General features: G+C 51.8%; 2 protein-coding genes across 26 annotated transcripts in view; both read right to left on the minus strand.

Moving 5' to 3' along the window:
* The window catches only part of LOC140429207 (sorbin and SH3 domain-containing protein 2-like), a 1,121,994-nt gene that overhangs the window by 621,466 nt on the left and 478,972 nt on the right, over positions 1-21,556 (minus strand). The gene's annotated exons all lie outside the window — the stretch shown is intronic.
* Positions 1-21,556, minus strand: part of LOC140429208 (uncharacterized) — a 298,619-nt gene that overhangs the window by 231,321 nt on the left and 45,742 nt on the right. Inside the window, exons 7-9 of the mRNA XM_072515922.1 lie at positions 21,152-21,338; positions 14,751-14,865; positions 189-359 (exon numbers count right to left, since the gene is read on the minus strand). Of these exons, the coding sequence (XP_072372023.1) occupies positions 189-359; positions 14,751-14,865; positions 21,152-21,338 (473 nt within the window). The remainder of the gene's footprint in view (positions 1-188; positions 360-14,750; positions 14,866-21,151; positions 21,339-21,556) is intronic.

Raw genomic sequence — 21,556 nt, forward strand, 5'->3', positions numbered from 1 at the left:
AATCAACCTGCTTAGATTTATTGGAAGAGTTACCACTGGTCCATCATAATATTTTCATGTGATCTCAACCAAAGTAAAAAAGCAGGTCCTGGACCAATGGACTTTTCGACCATTGAAGTGTGTTACTCTGATGGATACCAATGCAACATGCAGGATTAGTTGCTGCACCCAGATTCTGTGCCACTTACAACCCACTTCTGTTCTTCTTGGTGTTTGAGACCAAACACTCGAACACTTTGAGCTGAGGGCACCTTACTTTCTGCTGTCTTCTTTCTCTGGGGCATTTTTTCGTTATAAACCTCATGCTGAGTCTTAGTCAACCTCCTGTCTTTAGAAAGTTGTGCCTTTGTTTCTCTAGCCTTTGAGGAGTTAAGAAATTGAGCAGGTAATGACTTCAGAACACTTAATTGTAATAACACATGTTATTTCATTCTACTCAGGAGTGAAATAGCCACAAAGGTAAAATTCTCCCCCCCCCCCCAGATATTGAACTCAAAAAGAATACTTTATCACGTTATTATCAAAAGGGAAGTGTACAATACTGCACTTTGTTTTGTGGTGTAACATTAAATACTCTCATGAATCCAATAAGAGATAATAATTACAAACAAGTGAACTTTACCAGTTAAACATGAACACGATGCCTATATTGAAACTAAAAGGCAACAATTGCTGGAAATGTGCAGCAGTCCAATTATTATCTGTAGGAACAAAAGACAGACAAAAGCATTGGGTATATGCCCTTCTTCAAGATTTATATGTTGGCTGTCAGCTCAAGCCTGTGTGATGTATAGATATGGAATTACCATGTGACATAGTACACTGGAACACGCAGCAAAGAAAATCAATGTTTTCCTTCTGCAAAGGGCATTAGTGAGCTTTCCTCCCCTACTATACTTTGTGTGAATGGCCATTTCTGCAGAGATGGAACTAAAACTGCCATATTCAAAAGTTAAGTAATGTACTGAAGTTGGGAGTTGGTACCAATGTGGTCAAGCTGTGAGGGATTATTAAGATGCTCCATGAGTCACAGCATCATTCCACTTTCAGAGCCACTTTCATTTGAGAATGTCTACTCTGGTGATCTTGAAGTAACGAACGTGAGACCATTTTCCTTAATAAAACAATACGCATCTTCTGTGCAGAAAAACTGGAACTGAGGCATCGGAAATGTAGCAAGTTAATTTAAACTAAAAGCATTTCCCTTGCCACATAGGGATTAAAATTGATAAAATGGAATACAAAAATAATTTTAAAATTCAAGTTCATCCAATCCATCCTAAATTGGAGGTTCTCAATGCAGAACTGGGGAAAACAAAGACTTCAGTTCCACCGTCGATATCTAACTACCCAATTATTTACCAATAATTCCACATAATTATAGCTGATGAATATGGCAATCTTGGGAGCAATCAAGCAGACATAAAATTGCAAAATAAGCTGGAGAGATTTAAAAGGCAATGTGTTTGTTATGGTATGATCAGTACATTAGCTCCTATATTAGACTCTTATTGTATTCACTTAATGAGTGCTGTCTGGAGCTTTGGAAAAGGCCAATTTCAGGACCAGATTGGAATGTTATGTTCTGAAAACTCTGCTTTACACCCTTCATGCGGACCATTTCTATCTGTAGTGAAATCGTAAACATGCTCTTTTCAGGCACCTTTTTAACAATTTCATTGTCAGTAAAGAACAGAGGAAATCTTCCCTTGCGTACCTGGAAATGTTTGCACTGCAATTTGAATGGGAACACCTGTAATTTTTTTTAAGCTTTGTTGTAAAAGTAAATTTAGCTTCGCTGTTACCAGCAGATACGACTGATGATCTAATGGCATTTTTCAAAGTGCTGTTAGCAAACCTGGTAAAGAGAGAAGAGCTCCTTCGGGAAATAAAATTCCCCCACATCTATTCTTGGGCCTTAGTTGAGTAAAAAGTTTCCCTCACCAAGGTCTGTTCCCAAGTGTGTCACTATTACCTCATTGTTGAACAGCAATTACAGACAAAGACATAAAAACATTCATTGTTCTTGCTGGTGACACTGATCGTTACATATTATATCGTAGCTCCTTGGTTACTTAAAATCACACATATTTCAGTTCTATTAGACCGCTTGAATTTTCAGATATCCCACCATTCTTTGTACTGAAGAGAAAATGCTAGAATCTTTCTCTATTGCCCCAGTAGTTCTAAAGGAACCCTTTCAATACTCAGCACGTTTAAGTCACAATTGACAAATATATTCCCTTGAGGTGAAATGCAATGGAAAGCTGTGAGAGAGCATTTTACAGGAAACATTAGGGGCAAAATTCTCCATTATCGGCGGAAAGTCCGCCGATCGGCGCAAAAAACGGCGCAAATCCCACTTGAGTCACGTCATAAAAATGGGCCGATAGTCTGCGGCCCGAAATGGGCTAGCAGCGACGTAACGGGATCCGCGCTTGCGCAGTGGTTCACGCCGTGCAGAGTCATACGCGCTGCACGGCGTGACGGCTCATAAGGCCGTGCAGCTCCCCCCCACCCGACCGGAACAGCCGACCGCAACACCCGACTTGATGGCTGGCCGTCGCTCAGCCCCGAGGTTCGAGTCACGCGATGTGGAGGCGCTCCTGGACGCGGTGGAGCAGAGGAGGGAGGCCCTGTATCTCGGGCACGGCCGCAGAGTTGCCCCACGCCACAGCCGGCGTCTGTGGAGGGAGGTGGCAGAGGCCGTCACCGCTGTGGCCCTAACACCACGGACAGGCACCCAGTGCCACAAGAAGGTGAACGACCTCGTCAGAGCAGGCAGGATGAGCCTCCCCCATATCCCCCCTCCCCCAAATCCCCCATATCCCCCCTCCCCCATATCCCCCCTCCCCCATATTCCCCCCTCCCCCATATTCCCCCCTCCCCCATATCCCCCATATCCCCCCCTCCCCCATATACCCCCCTCCCCCATATCCCCCATATCCCCCCCTCCCCCATATCCCCCCTCCCCATATCCCCCATATCCCCCCTCCCCCAAATCCCCCCTCCCCCATATCCCCCATATCCCCCCTCCCCCATATCCCCCCTCCCCATATCCCCCCCTCCCCCATATCCCCCATATTCCCCCCTCCCCCATATACCCCCCTCCCCCATATTCCCCCCTCCCCCATATTTCCCCCTCCCCCATATCCCCCCCTCCCCCATATCCCCCCTCCCCCATATCCCCCTCCCCCATATCCCCCCCTCCCCCATAATATCCCCCCTCCCCCATATCCCCCCTCCCCCCCTCCCCCATATACCCCCCTCCCCCATATCCCCCTCCGCCATATCCCCCTCCCCCATATCCCCCATATCCCCCCTCCCCCATATCCCCCCTCCCCCATATCCCCCATATCCCCCTCCCCCCTCCCCCATATCCCCCCCTCCCCCATATCCCCCCTCCCCCATATCCCCCCTCCCCCATATCCCCCATATACCCCCCTCCCCCATATCCCCCCTCCCCCATATCCCCCATATCCCCCCATATCCCCCCATATCCCCCCCTCCCCCATATCCCCCATATCCCCAAGTGAATCCAGCCCTAACCTTAACCTCTGCAATGCACGCGCAACCGATGGCGTGCATTCATATACCTGCCTAACACTGTTGCCTTTTACCCCTGCCACCACCCCCCCCCCCCACAGGAGAAGCGCGCACACAACAATAGGGAGCATGTGAGGACTGGAGGAGGGCCCGCTGATGAGAGGCCACTGACCGTACACGAGGAAAGGGCCCTGGAACTGGCTGGCGGACCTGAGGACCGGGAGGTTGCTGATGCAGAGGTCGGGGCCCCACGAGCAAGTGAGCCACCAACAGCCCGTCCCCATATCCCCCCTCCCCTATATCCCCCTCCCCCGTATCACCTGATCACTGCCTGATGTCTAACCATGCATGCTTCATTGTGTATCGCAGGACCAAACGTCCAGGCACCCATCCCTGCAGATGCAGACCGCCCGCAGGATGCCCCTCGGAGACCACAGGAGACGGAGAGACCCGCACCCTCCAGCATGCGACGCCCGCAGGATGCCCCTCGGAGACCACGGGAGACGGAGAGACCCGAACCCTCCAGCATGCGACGCCCGCAGGATGCCCCTCGGAGACCACGGGAGACGGAGAGACCCGAACCCTCCAGCATGCGACGCCCGCAGGATGCCCCTCGGAGACCACGGGAGACGGAGAGACCCGAACCCTCCAGCATGCGACGCCCGCAGGATGCCCCTCGGAGACCACGGGAGACGGAGAGACCTGGAGCAACAGGGAGACGACACCCCCGTCACGTGCGGGAGCGACCACCCAGCGATGAGGGGGGCAGCCACAGGCCCCCGTCACATCCGAGCCAGGACACCACTACCCAGGACACCACTATCCAGGACACCCCTACCCGGGACACCACTACCCAGGACACCCCTACCCGGGACAGCACTACCCGGGACACCACTACCCGGGACACCACTACCCGGGACACCACTACCCGGGACACCACTACCCGGGACACCACTACCCGGGACACCACTACCCGGGACAGCACTACCCGGGACAGCACTACCCGGGACAGCACTACCCGGGACAGCACTACCCGGGACAGCACTACCCAGGACACCCCTACCCGGGAAGACGAAATACCGGACAGTGACTCAGAGTGGATGGGTGGAGACGAACCCCCACCCCAAAGTGCCATGGACTCAGAGTGGGACGAAGAGCACGACACAACGCCACTGCTGTCACCAACACCCTCCACCATCGCAGAAACACTCACCACGGTTGGGCACTTTAGTGACGAGGCGTCTGGTACACTCACTGGTGCGCACAACACAGCCGTCCCGGTACAGCAGGTGGAGGTAGGAGCAGCAGATGGACCGGGCGGTCGGAGGGCAGCCCAGGCCAAGCGAACATCTGCCGCCCAGATGGATCCCGGGTTCCTGCAGTTACCACACCCACACATAGATCCGATGCAACCACCGACACGGAGACGAGCGAATAGGGTGACGGGTGGCTTGCGGCGGCTGCGGTCGCAGGTGGAGGAGTCCACCCGCGTCCAGGAGCTGGGAGTGGTCCCGGTCATGCGTGCCACCCAGGCTGACACCGCACGGCTGGCGTCCGCGGTGGAGGCAATGGGTGCGACGGTGTCAGACATGGGGAACGGTTTGCGAGGCCTGGGGCCTTCCGTGCAGGCGGCGTCTGTGGCCCAGGAAATGGCTGCCCTCTCACAGGAGGCCATGAGCCAGTGCCAGCGCCAGATGGCAGAGGCGCTCAACGCCATAGCCCAGTCTCAGCAGGCCATGGCCCAGTCTCTGCAGGCCATGGCCCAGTCTCAGCAGGCCATCGCTGAGGGCATCGGCGCCAGTGGCCATGTGCGAGCTGGCGTCGCACTGTCGCAGACAGGGTTCGACAACCCCCTGGGCTCCATGGCTGCAAACCTGCAGACCCCTGTCGATACCAGCACGGGCCTCCAGGACTGGCAGCGCCAGATGTCGGGGGCGCGTCGGATGGCCAGTCCGTTCGCATCCCCCACCCATGTAGAGGCCTGGGGGCCATCGGGCACCCCGAGGGAGGAGGAGGTGGTGTGGTCCGTCCCGGCTCCCTCTGTAGGGGAGGTCCCGGTACACCGCGACACCTCGGACTCCCCCCCTTCCGTCCCAGGTGCATCGGGTGGGCAACGGGCAGGACAGGCTGGCAGCTCGCCATCCCAGTCGCCCGGGCCGCAGTCTGGCCCATCTAGGCCAGGACGCCCCAGGAAACGGCCGCCAAAGGGATCCAGTGTCAGAGGGCAGGAATCACAGGAGTCCACCTCCAGTTCTGCTGTACCGTCTGGGGAACCACGTAGACGTAGTCAAAGGGCCCGTAAGGCCAAACAATTAGACACTGAGTAAGTTGGCACGGGTGCAGGGCACAGATGAGTTTTAGGGGCTAGGGCACGTGCATGAACTCCTTTGGTTATTAAAGTCAATGTTACACCTACCGAAGCTGCCTTTGTGCTCTGTCCAAAGTGTGCGGGGGTGTCATGTACGTTGAGCGCAAGTGTGTGTGTGAGGGGTGGTCTTACCTCAGCCCCAGGTGAGTCTGCCCCCTTCCCCCTGGGCCGCCATCAACATCCCCCGGGCAGAGGGGACCGTGCGCTGCAGTGTCACAGCCGCATGCAAGGATGGTCGGGGTGGATGGTGGTACTGTGGCCATGGGTCAGACATAGTCCAACGATGTAGAGCCAGGAGCTCATCGGAGGCGGGTTGTCATCATTCTCCATGGCCTGCGATAGACACGCGTCCACCCGCAACTGGGTGAGCCCGGCCCGTTGTGCCGCCGGTGGATCGGCAATTGGGGGTGGGGGGGTGGTGTGCATGCGGGTGGGGTGTGTGGGGTTGGGGAGGGGGGTGAGGGTGCTGGGTGGGTGGATGGGTGGGGGGTGTGGGTGGTCGGCTGTTGTCATGGTGTGCGGTCTGTGGCCATACTACCCGATTCCCACGCCCATCTAGTCAGTGAAGCGGGCGTCTATCAGTCTGTCCCGTGCCCGCTGGGCCAGCCGGTAACGGTGGACAGCCACCCGCCTGTGTCTACCCCGTCTGCCCTGACCATTGCCCCCATCCCCCTCATCTGGGGAGGACTGGGCCTCTTCCTGCTGCTCCTCCACTCCACCCTCCTCTGCCTGCGGCACATCGCCCCTCTGCTGGGCTATGTTGTGCAGGACGCAGCACACCACAATGATGCGGCCGACCCTATCTGACCGATACTGGAGGGCGCCCCCAGAGAGGTCCAGGCACCTGAAACGCATCTTCAGCACGCCAAAGCACCTCTCGATCACTCCCCTTGTCGCTACATGGGCATCATTGTAGCGGTTCTCCGCCTCATTGCGTGGCCTCCGTATAGGCGTCATCAGCCACGATCGCAATGGGTAGCCCCTGTCGCCCAGCAACCAGCCCCTCAGCCGGGGATGGCGTCCCTCGTACATGCCGGGGATGGATGACCGCGACAACACGAATGAGTCGTGTACACTGCCTGGGTGACGGGCGCAGACGTGCAGGATCATCATGCGGTGGTCGCAGACCACCTGTACGTTCATTGAATAGGTCCCCTTCCTATTAGTGAACACGGCCCTGTTCTCTGCAGGTGGCCGCACGGCGACGTGCATCCCATCGATCGCGCCCTGGACCATGGGGAACCCGGCAACGGCAGAGAAGCCCACAGCCCGGGCATCTTGGCTGGCCCGGTCCACGGGGAAGCGGATGTAGCGGTGCACCATGGCATGAAGGGCATCTGTCACTGCCCGGATGCACCGATGCACCGATGTCTGCGATATGCCGGACAGGTCCCCACTCGGTGCCTGGAATGACCCCGTTGCATAAAAGTTCAGGGCCACCGTAACCTTGACGGACACGGGGAGAGGGTGTCCCCCGCCAGTGCCACGCGGTGACAGGTGTGCCAGCAGGTGGCAGATGTGTGCCACGGTTTCCCGGCTCATCCGGAGTCTCCTCCTGCATTCCCGGTCCGTGAGGTCCTGGTATGACTGCCGGGGCCGGTACACACGGGGCGCCCTCGGGTGCCTCCGTTACCGTGGGGCCGCGACGTCCTCCTCCCCCTCCTCGTCCTGTCGGTCAGGTGTCCCTCCAGCCTGGGCGGCTGCCGCCTGCCCCTCTGCGGCAGCCTGCGCCGCCTCTCTGGCACGCTCCTCCTCCTCCTCCTCCTCCTCCTCCTCCTCATCCAGGGCAACATAGACATGAGCGGCTGCCACCACGGCGGCCAACATCGCTGGATGGTCTGAAAACATGACGGCCTGGTGGGGGGGAGGGGAACGACGACATGTCATCATTGCCCATATCCCCTCCTCCCCCCAGCCAGGTGGCATGGACCGCATGGGTCCAACTGTTGGAGGCTGGCACCTGGCCAGGTGGACCAACTCATTTGCCCTCCCATCACCCACCCCGGCACGGACCCCAACCCCCAACCTCCGCCCCGGCACGGCCCCCCCCCAACCTCCACCCCGGCACGGACCCCCCCCCAAACCTCCACCCCGGCACGGACCCCCCCCCCCAACCTCCACCCCGGCACGGACCCCCCCCCCAACCTCCACCCCGGCACGGACCCCACCCCCCAACCTCCACCCCGGCACGGACCCCCTCCCCAACCCCCAACCTCCACCCCGGCATGGACCCCAACCCCCAACATCCACCCCGGCACGGCCCCCCCCCCCAACCTCCACCCCGGCACGGACCCCCCCCCCAACCTCCACCCCGGCACGGACCCCCCCCCCAACCTCCACCCCGGCACGGACCCCCCCCCCCAACCTCCACCCCGGCACGGACCCCCTCCCCAACCTCCACCCCGGCACGGACCCCCACCCAACCTCCACCCCAGCACGGACCCCCCCCCCAACCCCCAACCTCCACCCCGGCACGGACCCCCTCCCCAACCTCCACCCCGGCTCGGACCCCTCCCCAACCTCCACCCCGGCACGGACCCCCTCCCCAACCCCCAACATCCACCCCGGCATGGACCCCAACCCCCAACCTCCACCCCGGCACGGACCCCTCCCCCAACCTCCACCCCGGCACGGACCCCCCCCCCAACCTCCACCCCGGCACGGACCCCCCCCCCCAACCTCCGCCCCGGCACGGACCCCCTCCCAACCTCCACCCCGGCACGGACCCCCTCCCCAACCTCCACCCCGGCACGGACCCCCTCCCCAACCTCCACCCCAGCACGGACCCCCCCCCCAACTCCCAACCTCCATCCCGGCACGGACCCCCCCCCCAACCTCCATCCCGGCACGGACCCCCCCCCAACCTCCACCCCGGCACGGACCCCCTCCCCAACCTCCACCCCGGCACGGACCCCCTCCCCAACCCCCAACCTCCACCCCGGCACGGACCCCCCCCCCCCCAACCTCCACCCCGGCACGGACCCCCCCCCCCAACCTCCACCCCGGCACGGACCCCCTCCCGGCACTCCCCCGGAGCCCAGCCTACTCTAACCACCCCCCCCTCCACCCCCCCCCCCCCCCCCCCCCCCCCGCCGCACACACACACACACAAGCCGAGACACACCTCTCCTCACGCAATCAGTCTGCGGCCACGCCATTTCCTGCCCAGAGCCAACCCCCCAGGCCGTCACTCACCTCCTCGCTGGTCGGCGTGAGCCTGGAGCACCGGGTCACGCCGATGAAAAGGAGGTTTGATTGACGTCGACGTGAACGGTCATCACGTCGACGGGACTTCGGCCCATCCGGAAGGGAGAATATCGGCAGGCCGAAAATCGGCTGCCTTGCGCAGACCCGTGACATTCTCCGCGGCAGCGGCGCCATTAACGCCCCGCCGACTTTTCTCCCTTCGGAGACTTCGGCGGGGGCGGGGGCGGGATTCACGGCGGCCAACGGCCATTCTCCGACCCGGCGGGGGGTCGGAGAATGACGCCCTAGATCTTGAAATCAAATCACAAATGCATTGCATGATTTATACATATCACTTACCGTGAAGGTTTTAAACATTTTATATTTGGTCTGTGCTTCGTGAACCTCCCACTATCGTAGTTCAACGAAAGGTAGCCCCCCCCCCCACCTCCCATTATTATATGTTACTGCTTACAACCCACTCCTGCCCTGCGTCGTATATTGTAATACAGTGTTAGTGGGATTCAAATCCTTCGAGCCCTTACTGTAGATACCATTGAAGTACTTAATAGTTTTGGACGACGTCAATGTCAAAATTGATGGGCAGGTTACAGATAGGGTCCAGGCACAGATTGGCCCATTTGGACTCGGAGAGGTGAAAGAAGCTGGAGAGCACCTCCAGGACTTTGGTGAGGAGCATGATTTATTTCTGGCCAACACTGTTGTATATCTGGACTGCAGCAAATGGACAAACTAGGAATGAGATGAAATATGCTGCAATAGCAAAAGGGTGGAGATCCTGCTTGAAGAATTGTAAGGTGTATCTTGGCACTTACTGTGACACCGGGGGCACAAGTTTGAGGTGAGCGGGGGAACGTTTAAGGGAGATGTGCGGGGTAAGTTTTTCACGCAGAGAGTGGTGGGTGCCTGGAACGAGCTGCGGGTGCCTGGAACGCGCTGCAAGAGGATGTGGTGGAAGCAGGCACATTAGCTACATTTGACAGGTATCTGGATGGGTACATGAATCGGGAGGAATTAGAGGGACACAGACCGAGGAAGGGCAGAAGGTTTTTTTAGTTAGGGCATCATGATCGGCACAGGCATGGAGGGCTGAAGGACCTGTTTCTGTGCTGTTCTTTTCTTTGTTCCTTACTCTTTGCTCGTGGCGTTATTGGAGGCCAGAGTAGGCAAAAGCACAAAACAGGTTTTAGTGACACTATTGAAATTAGGCGAGCTGAAGGATGTTAAGGCCATGAAGTATGCAGTGGAAATCATCAACAACTCTGAAGCTCTACCGATGGCAGCCGACAAGAGAAAATCAGAAAAGCTTTGGCAAACCACGAAAGCGATTCTCCTGGATGTAGCAATGAAAATGGCACGATTTGAGAGACCGAAAAGATGACTTTTCCCCTGATTGAAGCCAAGAGGGTGTCAAAGAGGAAAAAAGAAAGTGGATTGTTGCAAAGGTTTAAAGACAGAAATTGAAAGAAGGCTGCGGGCAGATAAAGAGAGACAGCTAAACGACGTGTGTGGTGAACTGGAAGCAGAGAATCAGAGAGGGAACAGGCGGAAACTTTTCCAAACAGCTCGATTAACCACTCAAAAGTTTCAACCTCATCTGCATTGCAGTCAGTCAGTTTCTGGCAAGGCCAACATGGAAGCAAATTGCTGCTGATGCTGCGAATATAATGAGGACCTTTACAGGGAAGATGGTGAGTCAGAATTCAAAGACCAGGTTGAACATGAGCCTCCTCCACTTTTGAGCTGAGGTACAACGAGGCATTCATTGAACGGACAGCCATAAGGCCGCAGGCCTGGACGATATACCGGCAGAATTACTTGAGATAGGAGGATGATGACATTTTTCTGTTCGCCAACTCAGTGAAGGAGCTACAGGAGTTGGTGGATCAAGTTAACCAGAAATAGTCTCCTCATAAATATTGACAACACAAAGATGTTGATGATGGGCAGAAAGACCTGCAAGATTCTGGTTAACAGAGTTAGTTCAGCTTGAACACGTTTATACCATCCGCTACCTTGGGTCTGCAAAATGCAGAGTTTACCAAAGAAATGCAGAGTTGACCAAAGAAATTTGGGCTTGACTTACGCTGTGAACTCACGGAAATGAGCGTGGAGTAGCCACAGCATCTCGACTACAATGCAAAATCATCTTCCGAAAGCCATCATGTGGTCGGTGTCAGTGTGCGATGTGAAAGCTGGACCATCAAGAAAAGTGAGGAGGATTGAATAATAGCATTGGAAGTGAAGGGACTCAGACGGATATCATGTGTGTCATGGACAGACAGCCAAGCAATGAAATGAGCTTGAGGAAGCTGGTATTAAGAGGAACTTGTTTGAGGCAGTGATAACAAACATAAATACCCCACACAGCTATCGTACTTGATATATAACCCTTAATAAATTTCCCCCTTAAACTGTTCCAATTTAATAACAAGATCCCATACACCAGAAAACCCTTTTCAAAGGGGTGGCCCAGTACACAGCATTCAAGACCTGGTTTAGATGCTCTTGTGTCCTTTCCAAAATAGCAGGCTTGAATTTCTTCCAGAAAACATTTATTTCTTATATTTCATAGAATTTACATAGAATTTACAGTGCAGAAGGAGACCATTCGGCCCATCGAGTCTGCACCGGCTCTTGGAAAGAGCACCCTACCCAAGGTCCACACCTTCACCCTATCCCCATTACCCAGTAACCCCACCCAACACTAAGGGCAATTTTGGACACTAAGGGCAATTTATCATGGCCAATCCACCCAACCTGCATATCTTTGGACTGTGGGAGGAAACCGGAGCACCCGGAGGAAACCCACGCACACACGGGGAGAATGTGCAGACTCCGCACAGACAGTGACCTAAGCCGGAATTGAACCTGGGACCCTGGAGCTGTGAAGCAATTGTGCTATCCACAAGTTATCAAGTCATCTGGAAACAGCTTTTAAAATGTAGAGAGAGAGAGAGAGAGAGAGAGGACAAGATTTCTCTGTCTGAATCCAGCAGCCAAAAGTGAAAACGATAGTAAAACTCAGAGCTACAGCCAGTTCCCAGCGCAAAATCGAAAGCAGAAACCCAGAGCCACAGCCCAGCTCCACCCACACAATGGCATCACTGAAGCCATGTGATAAGACAAAAACATTTCTTAAAGGGACCCTCCCATGACACAAGGAAGCTCACATATTTTGGACATGATGCAAACAGGAGGGGAACGTTTGGAAAAAGAGGTAATGCAAGGCAAAACACCTGGTAAACTCAAGATGGTATGGAAATATCATATCAGAAAGTGGACTGGTCTTTCTATTGGACAGGCTGTGATGGTAGTGGAGAATAGAAATCAGTGGAGAAAGATTATTCACATTGTAGCCAACCCTCGGATGAGGACGGATGAAAGACACAACACTTGGCATATCTCAGAAGCTCTGGGTTTAGTTTTCAGGCTTGCTTGGTAATATGAATTTGAGATATTTGGGCTATTAAACTGATGAAGAGAGACAATTCATTTCACAAATATTTGAGCGACTTTCATCTACGTTGAATTTGAACTTTTGACTGCAGCTACAGAGAAGTGGCCCAGACCATTGTCTCAATTCAATATTCTAGGTATTGTAAGTCACTCTGAATGAAAAATGTCAACCAAGTACTCCAGTCCATTGTTACTCAATGAAAGACGTGGTTAAGATTTATTGCATCTGTAACAAAGCAAACACTTGTTATCAGAGATACCTCGCCTGACTTCTCATGATCAAATGACCATTTGCAACCACATCTAGAATACGGTGTTCAGTATTGGTCTCCTTATTTAAGGAAGGATGTAAATATGTTGGAAGCAGTTCAGAGAAGTTTTACCAGACTGGAATGGGTGGGTTGTCTTCTGGGGAAAGGTTGGACAGGCTAGGCTGGTATCCGCTCGAGTTTAGAAGAGTAAGAGGCAACTTGAGTGGAACATCAAGATCCTGGGAGGTCTTGACAGGGTGGAAGTGGAGAGGATGTTATCTCTTGAGGGAGAATCTAGAACTATAGGTCACTGTATAAAAATAAGGGTCACCCATTTAAGACTGAGATGAGGAGAAATCCTTTCTCTCAGAGTCTTTGAAACTGTTCCTCATAAGGCAGTGAAGGCAGAGTCTTTGAATATTTTTAAGGTAGAAATAGATGGATTTTTGATAAGCAAGGGAGTGAAAGGTTATCAGGGGTGGGGGGGCAGGAATGTGGCGGTGGGATTACAATAATATCAGCCATGATCTTATTGAATGGTGGAGCAGGCTCAAGGAGTCGAATGGCCTACTCCTGCTCCTAATTCGTATGTTTGTAAGGTTGGAAACTGGAGAAAATGTGACCCACTTAAGTAGACCCAGCACTATCCTAACAAAGATCAACAAGCTCTGTGCAGATCCTGGGCTGAGATTGGAGCCTTCCTGCACTGTATTGCTCAATTCCATACACATACGGTGCTTAAGCTATTGTTTTATATTTTTCAAATATTATTTCCTTCATTCTAAAATAATCTTTAAATATTTCTTCAAATCAATGCATGTGTCATCATGCAGCCTTCAGCTGATTGGGCTAATTTTACCAGCTTGTTTCTCTGGCTATTTCCATTGCAATTACTGGAAAAGAACAGTGGGCAAGTAGAATAATGGGTGATTGATTCAAAACCACCTTTTGGATTTGACTTGTTTTATCCAGGGACATGTTTGTTGGATCAGTGGGACAGATGTTTTGGTTTTATGGGCATGGGAAAGGGAGGAATTGACCCGAATAAAAGTTGTAGATACTTACATCTCCTCAGACTCTAACTACGCTACAAGCTCCCTCATCATCCTTTCTGATGTAAGTGCAATCTTTGAAATGGTCAACCGCGCTTTCCTCCCTCAACATCTCTCCATTGTTGCCCATGTTTGATTCCATTCCCATTAATCTTCCAGCTCCCTCACTACTAGCCTTTGGTGTCCCATTCTGGTTCCTCACCTACAGGCTGCCAATATCATGAAAAGACAAGGGGTCAGGATCCATGGGCAGGATTCTCCAGCCCTGCCCACCGCCAGAATCGTCCGGTCCCGCTGAAAGTCAATGGGCCTTGACTGGCCTGCCGCATCCCCCGCAGCGGGTCCCACCACCGGAGCAGAGCTGGAAAACCCTGGCCATGTGTATTCTGATGATACCCAGCTCTACCTCTTTACCACCACTCTCAACTGCGTGACTCCCTTGGTGTGACCAGATTGCTTGCCTGACATCCAGCCTCAAGACGAGCTTCGCTGTCCTTCAGTTAAACATTTTGAGTACACCGAAGATTTTGTCTGCAGCCCCTACCACAAACGCCGTACCCTCAGCAGCAATTTCCTCCCCACCTCAAACACTGCCTACAATTGAACCAGGATGTTTCCAACCCTTATGTCCTCTATAGTGATCAGTGTCAATCCAATAGGCAAGAACCTTACAAAGTCCGAGTGATGCCAGCTCTTTCCTCACACAATGATGAGTACAAAATAAATCATTTCCAACAGGCAGCTACTGGATCTAGATGAATCTGACTGGATGTCAAGCCAACTTGCCAAAAATACATTTATTTATTCAGAATTACGTCTATTAATCTTATGACACCAGAGAAAAATGGTTCAGAACAAGGCTCTTACCGGTCGCTCATGCTCTAGGATTGACGACTTTCCAGGTTCATATTCAAATATGCTTCTGGGTTCAGCGCGATATCTCCGAGTATCAACTTTTCTATCAGGAGGATCCCAGTCGTTCCTAGCAAATGGGAGCGAAAACCATCACACTTATTACCGACATTGCATCACCAACTTCACACTTCACTATGTGCACGAACATGAAAGTCTCTGGGAGTCGCTGGCTACAACGTGTAGTCCATCCAGAAAGTAAATGTTTAACAAGTGAACAAGATACTCACATGTTTGTCTTTAGGTCGTGAAAACTTACGGTAAATCTAGTTAGCACACACACTGGCTGTGATAAAGAACACAAATAACAATAGTCCCAATGACAGATAGCCAATTGGTAAATTAGTATACAAAGCGGGCACTTATAAGGAAAAATGGGGGCATAACAGATTCATTGGAGGAGAGATGCAAATTGGGCCAAGAAACATGATAAGAGCAAAATTGTTAGTGAAAATTGTTGAGACAGTACATCGTAACCTGCATGGAAGAAAAATAATTTGAGAGTAATTTGTCTTCTTTAAAAAGTAAAATTGCTCTGGTGACATCCTGCTGTCATCATAATGCTGGTGTGATGTCATGCTAGGTTTAATTATAATGATGGGGGGCTTCATATATACTTTAAAGGGTTTGAACTGAACCCCCCCCCCGCCCCCATTCTCCAGATACAGTACTGAGTTAACCAAATTGCCATTTGTTTAATAGCACGTTCATGAGAGAGAGAGATTTTAATCTTCAAATGAGAGGAGCCTGGGAATGAAAGGCTTTCCATCATCATGGCCACGCTGGATAACATTTTTACAACTCGGCGATGAGAAGAGAGCACCAGTGTGACCATTTTCCACGTTAGGCATCCACCCGCACCAAAAGAGAGAAAAAAGGAGAGACTGGCTTGGGTTCAATGTCCCTCATCCCTATACCTTCTGGCAGGAATGTTTTCTCTCAGCAAATGCATAGAAAAAAGGGTGATAAAAAGGAGTAGGGGTGATTAGGGACCTAAAAGGGAATTTACAAATGGAGGCGGGGGCATGGCTGAGGTATTTGCATTTATCTTTACCAAAGAGGTGGATGCTACATGGGACATGGTGTCAGGCGAGGAAATTCTGTCCCCTGAAGGGTTCAAAATTGATAAGGAGGAAGTGTTGGATAAAGTGTCGCTACTGAAAGTTGACAAGTCACTGGGGCCAGATGAGATGCATCCACGGATATTGAAGGAAGTGAGAATACAAATTGCAAGGGAGGTGAGCATAATCTTCCAGTGTTCTCTAAACTCAGGAGAGAACTGGAGAATTGCAAATGTTACATCCTTGTTCAAAAAAGATTTTAAGGATAAGCCCCAGAAATTACAGAGCAGTCAGTTTAACATCAGTCGTGGGCAAGCTTCTAGAAACAGTTATTCGGGATAAATGAGTAGCCACGTCGAAAAATATGGGTGGTTTGGAAGATCCAGTATGGGTTTCTAAAGGGGAAATCGTATTTAACTAACTTGCGGGAGTTTTTAAAATCATAGAATCTACAGAGCAGAAGGAGGTCATTCGGCCCATCAAGTCTGCACCGGCCCTTGGAAAGAGCACCCTACTTAAGCTCACATCTCCACCCTGTCCCCATAACCCAGTAACCCCACCTAATCGTTTGGACACTAAGGGCAATTTAGCATAGCCAATCCACCTAACGTGCACATCTTTGGACTGTGGGAGGAAACCGGAGCACCTAGAGGAAACCCACACAGACACGGGGAGAAAGTGCAAACACCACACAGACACCTGAGGCCAGAATTGAACCCGGGTCCCTGGAGCTGTGAGGCTGCAGTGCTAACCACTGTGCCACTGCAAGGAGGTAACTGAAAGGGTTGATGAAGGTAATGCTGTTGATGTGGTGTACATGGACCTTCAGAAGGCATTCAATACAGTGCCACACAACAGACTTATAAGAAAAGTTAGGGACAATAACAGCATGAATATAAAATAAGCCGAATAATAGGAAGCAAAGAGTAATGATCAATGGATATTTTGGGGGCTGGAGATTTGTAGTGGTGTTCCAAAGGGTAATATTTGGGACCCTTGGATTTCTTGATATGTATTAATTATCTAGATTTTGGAGTATGGAGAACAATTTCAAAGTGGATGACACAACACTTTTAACTATATTTAATTGTGAAGAGGCCAGTGCAGACTGCAAAAGGACATAGATAGGTTGGTTGAATGGGCAGATAGGTGGCAGATGAAGTTAGTTGCCGAAAAGTGTGAGGTGATGTATTTTGTTTGCAAGAACATGGAGAGACAATATAAGGAGGGAATTCTTAAAGGGGTGCAGGAGCAGAGGGACCTGGGTGTCTATGTGCACAGATCATTGATGATAGTACAGGTGGAGAGAGCAGTTAATAAAGCATATAGTATTCTGGGCTTTATTAATCGGGGCATAGAGTACAAGATCAAGAGCTGAACAGATACAAGACACATGCCATAAAACGTTTGGCACGAACATCAGGGCGGGAGTGGGGAGACCAATGTTTTTAACCTAAATATTTATAAGGCGGCAAGGATGGGGGTCACCCTTTGTGGGCCGCACTTTGCCGATCACAGGACAGTCATCTGGGTTCAAACTCCCCCTTCCTTCATATGCTTAAACCTACCCTTTCCGACTTCCGGTGAGGCCATGTGAGGGTAAGACGTGCAAGACGTGGCTCCTGCTAGAAACCTGACTTTTTACCCTTTTTCCTGGCTCCACAGGACTTTAAATTCAAGTTAAAATCCAGAAATATTGTTGTGTAGAGTTCTCTATTCTTTGAGATGGCCAGGGGAGACAGAGCCAAAAAAGAATTGGTCCAAAGCTAGTCAACTGACTCTGAAGCCTCTCAGAGGTCTACTGGAGGTAAGATAGCAGAGTCAGCGTCTTCTCCAACCACTCCACTAATGGGCAACGCACTCACCAAAATTCTGGCGATTGAACTTGATAAAGACCGACAAAACTTCTCCATAGATTTTAAAAGATCAATTGAAGAGGCCTTGTCCCCCATTTATTTGGTTCTTGAAACTATCAGCAAGATCGTTGAAGCTCATGGGAGTCACAGTTAAAGACATGGGGCGTCATTCTCCGACCCCCCGCCGGGTCGGAGAATGGCCGTTGGCCGCCGTGAATCCCGCCCCCGCCCCCGCCGAAGTCTCCGCTCCCGGAGATTGGGCGGGGGCGGGAATCCAGCCGCGCCGGTTGGCGGGACCCCCCGCTGGATTCTCCGGCCCGGATGGGCCGAAGTCCCGCCCAGGAATTGCCTGTCCCGCCGACGTAAATCAAACCTGGTATTTACCGGCGGGACCAGGCAGCGCGGGCGGGCTCCGGGGTCCTGGGGGGGGGCGCGGGGCGATCTGACCCCGGGGGGTGCCCCCACGGTGGCCTGGCCCGCGATCGGGGCCCACCGATCCGCGGGGGGGCCTGTGCCGTGGGGGCACTCTTTCCCTTCCGCCTCCGCTACGGCCTCCACCATGGCGGAGGCGGAAGAGACTCTCCCCACTGCGCATGCGCGGGAAACTTTCGGCGGCCGCTGACGCTCCCGCGCATGTGCGGGGAAACTGACAGCGGCCGCTGACGCTCCCGCGCATGCGCCGCATTTCCGCGCCAGCTGGCGGGGCAACAAACGCAATTTCCGCCAGCTGGCGGGGCGGAAATCCCTCCGGCGTCGGCCTAGCCCCTCAATGTTGGGGCTAGGCCGCCAAAGATGCGGAGACTTCCGCACCTTTTTGCCGGCGCGATGCCCGTCTGATTTGCGCCGGCTTTGGCGCCAGTCGGCGGGCATCCCGCCGTTGGGGGAGAATTTCGCCCATGGATATGGCTTTGTCAGGCCATGGTGATAGGATCACCTCCCTGGAGTCTCGCCTTGCTTCTGTGGCCGAAGTTAACAAATCATTAACAACTAAGCTGAACGACCTGGAGAATAGATCGCAAAGACAGAATAGTCATATTGTGGGGTTACCAGAGGGGATCGAGGGCCGACCCCGACTGAGTATTTCTCGGACATGCTCCACAAGATGGTGGGTACAGGTGTACTTCCATCTCCTCCAGAATTAGATAGGGCCCATCGCTTACTTTGAGCTCAGGCCCTTGCCCAGGGTATCCTTCTTGTGTAGTGATTGCAAGATTTCACAGTTTCGAAGAGAAGGAGGTGGTTCTTCAATGGGCAAGCGAGCACCAGGATTACACATAGGAAGACTACTCTATTAGGCTATACCAAGATATGAGTGAAGACTGAGCTAAGAAAAGAGCCGCTTATAATACAGTGAAATCCATCCTATACAAGAATGGAGTCAAGTTCGGGATGATCTATCCAGCTCGCCTTCGAGTATCATTCCAAGAAAAAGATCACTTTTTTGACTCGCCCCCGGGAGATGCGGACTCCTTTGTCCAGAGGCACAAGTTGTGCTTTCTTTAATTTGTTATGTGGCTCTGTGTATTAGTTTTAGTTTGCTGATGGTGTCTGCGGGCATCGCTTTGTAGTCATCTGACTTGGTCTGGTGGCCATCTTGCTTTCCAAGTATAATTTTGGAGGATCAAGCAGGATTTGTAAAGGGCCGTCAATTATCAGCCAATACACTTCACCTTTTAAATGTTATTCTCTCCCCCTCCCCTGCGCCAAAGCCAGAGATGGCAGTATCACTGGACTAGAGAAAGCTTTTTACAGGGTGGAATGAGAATATTTACTTGAGATTCCCAGGAGATTTGGGTTTGGCCATAAATTTACCTCTTGGAATCGCTTGTTATATAATGCCCTTACTGCCAGCATTCCCCTTAATAGGGGCACTAGACAAGGCTGCCCACTTTCTCCACTTTTATTCGTCTTGGCAATAGAGCCGCGATCTATAGCCTTGAGGGTGTTGAATCAATGGAGGGGTATTATCAAGGAGATGAACTTGGGTGGATCTTCTTCCTTTATCTTATCGAGATAGGGTGGAACATTGGGTATCTCTTTATGTGGATGACCTACTTTTATACATTAAAGACCCAATTCCCCCCATCGATGACATAATGAAGACATTTAATATCTTTGACTCCTTCTCTGGCTTTAAAATTAAATCTTGGTAATGAATCTTTTCTGGTAAACCCCCTGGAAGGCGAGCCCATTTAGGCAGGTTACCCTTCCTCTTCTCCAGTACAAGTTTTTGTTACCTGGGGGTCAGGGTGGCCTACAGTTGGGCTTCACAAATTGAATTGTTCAAGCCTAATCAATAATGTCAAAATGGACCTACAGAGGTGGAACAACCTTCCTCTATCTTTGGCGGGCAGGATTCAATCAATAAAAATGAACGTACTCCCTAGGTTTTTATTTCTCATTCAATGCCTCCCCATTTTCTTGCCCAAATCATTTTTTATTAAGATTAATAAATTTATATCTGCTTTTATTTGGGCGGGTAAGAATCCCAGAATCCCCACCGTTGTCCAGAGAGAAAGAGACAGGGCTTTGTCCTCCCAAACATATTGATCTATGGCCGCACGGTGGCACAGTGGTAGCACTGCAGTCTCACAGCGCCGAGGTCCCAGGTTCAATCCCGGCTCTGGGTCACTGTCCGTGTGGAATTTGCACATTCTCCCCGTGTTTGCGTGGGTTTCGCCCCCACAAGCCAAAGATGTGCAGGGTAGGTGGATTGAACACGCTAAATTGCCCCTTAATTGGAAAAAATGAATTGGGTACTCTAAATTTATTTATTTTTTAATTTAAAAAAACAAAAACATATTGATCTATTACTGGGCCATCAATATCCAAAAAATCTTAATGTAGATCAGTGATCCCAATTCAATCTGGGGCCTAATGGAGGCTCGCTTTTGTACTACATCCACTCTCCTTGCCAGTTACTGCACCGTTGCCCTTTTCTTCCGTAGGATTCTCTTCGAACCAAGTGGTGTTCTCTTCTCTTAGAATCTGGATACAGTATCTAGGAGTGCCAGGCCGCCCTCTTTAATTGGCCTCTTAATTGTCCACTGGTCGAATCCCCTCCACAGCCATGCCGTTTCCCCACGCGGACCCACACTTGGTGCCGGCAACGGCAGCTAATAAAATTCCAGCCAATGTACTCGGACTGTGGGGCTCCTACTCACCATTCATGTGCTTCCCTCCGCCCCCCCCCCCAAAAAAAAAATCCCCTGGTAACAATAAGGCCCAGAAAAAGAGCGAGCAAGACAAAAAATACTGTCAAAGTGCCCTACAGTGTTGCACCAGATTTGTTATGGCATGAGAAAATTTAGCATGAATCCCTATTCTAATCTCTGCTCCAACTAATATTCACATGTGTAAACACTCAATTGGATAATTAATCTCACAAACGTGAAATAATTTAACATTCTTACTGCATGGCACGAATTATTACACTTACTTTTCTGTGGGGCCTGTTTCTCGCAATCTCAGATGTGAAGGTGGTGGAACGGGTGGAGGCGGTGGTAACGGAGCAGATTCCTTGAAGAACTCAACACCATTGTCTGAGGAACTTTTTGATAAAGGTCGGTAAGTATGAGTCTTGGGAGGAGGGTGCGCCTGAACAGAGGTGAATGAGCTGTAGTTATCTGGCACAAAACAATGAAAGATTTTTTTAATCTGATAGAAAACAACAGAGTTAGCTATGTAAATATTATACATAGACAAAAAAAGCTGACATTTTTGTTCAGGTACGCAAAAGATAGTGGAACTGCTCACAGATCACAGAATTGTTACGGCGCAGAAGGAGGCCATTTGGCCCGTGGTGTCTGCGCCACCTCGCCAAATGAGCTGCCAAACATAATAT

This window comes from Scyliorhinus torazame, chromosome 9 (genome assembly GCF_047496885.1).
Source record: "Scyliorhinus torazame isolate Kashiwa2021f chromosome 9, sScyTor2.1, whole genome shotgun sequence".
In the NCBI taxonomy this organism is placed as follows: domain Eukaryota; kingdom Metazoa; phylum Chordata; class Chondrichthyes; order Carcharhiniformes; family Scyliorhinidae; genus Scyliorhinus; species Scyliorhinus torazame.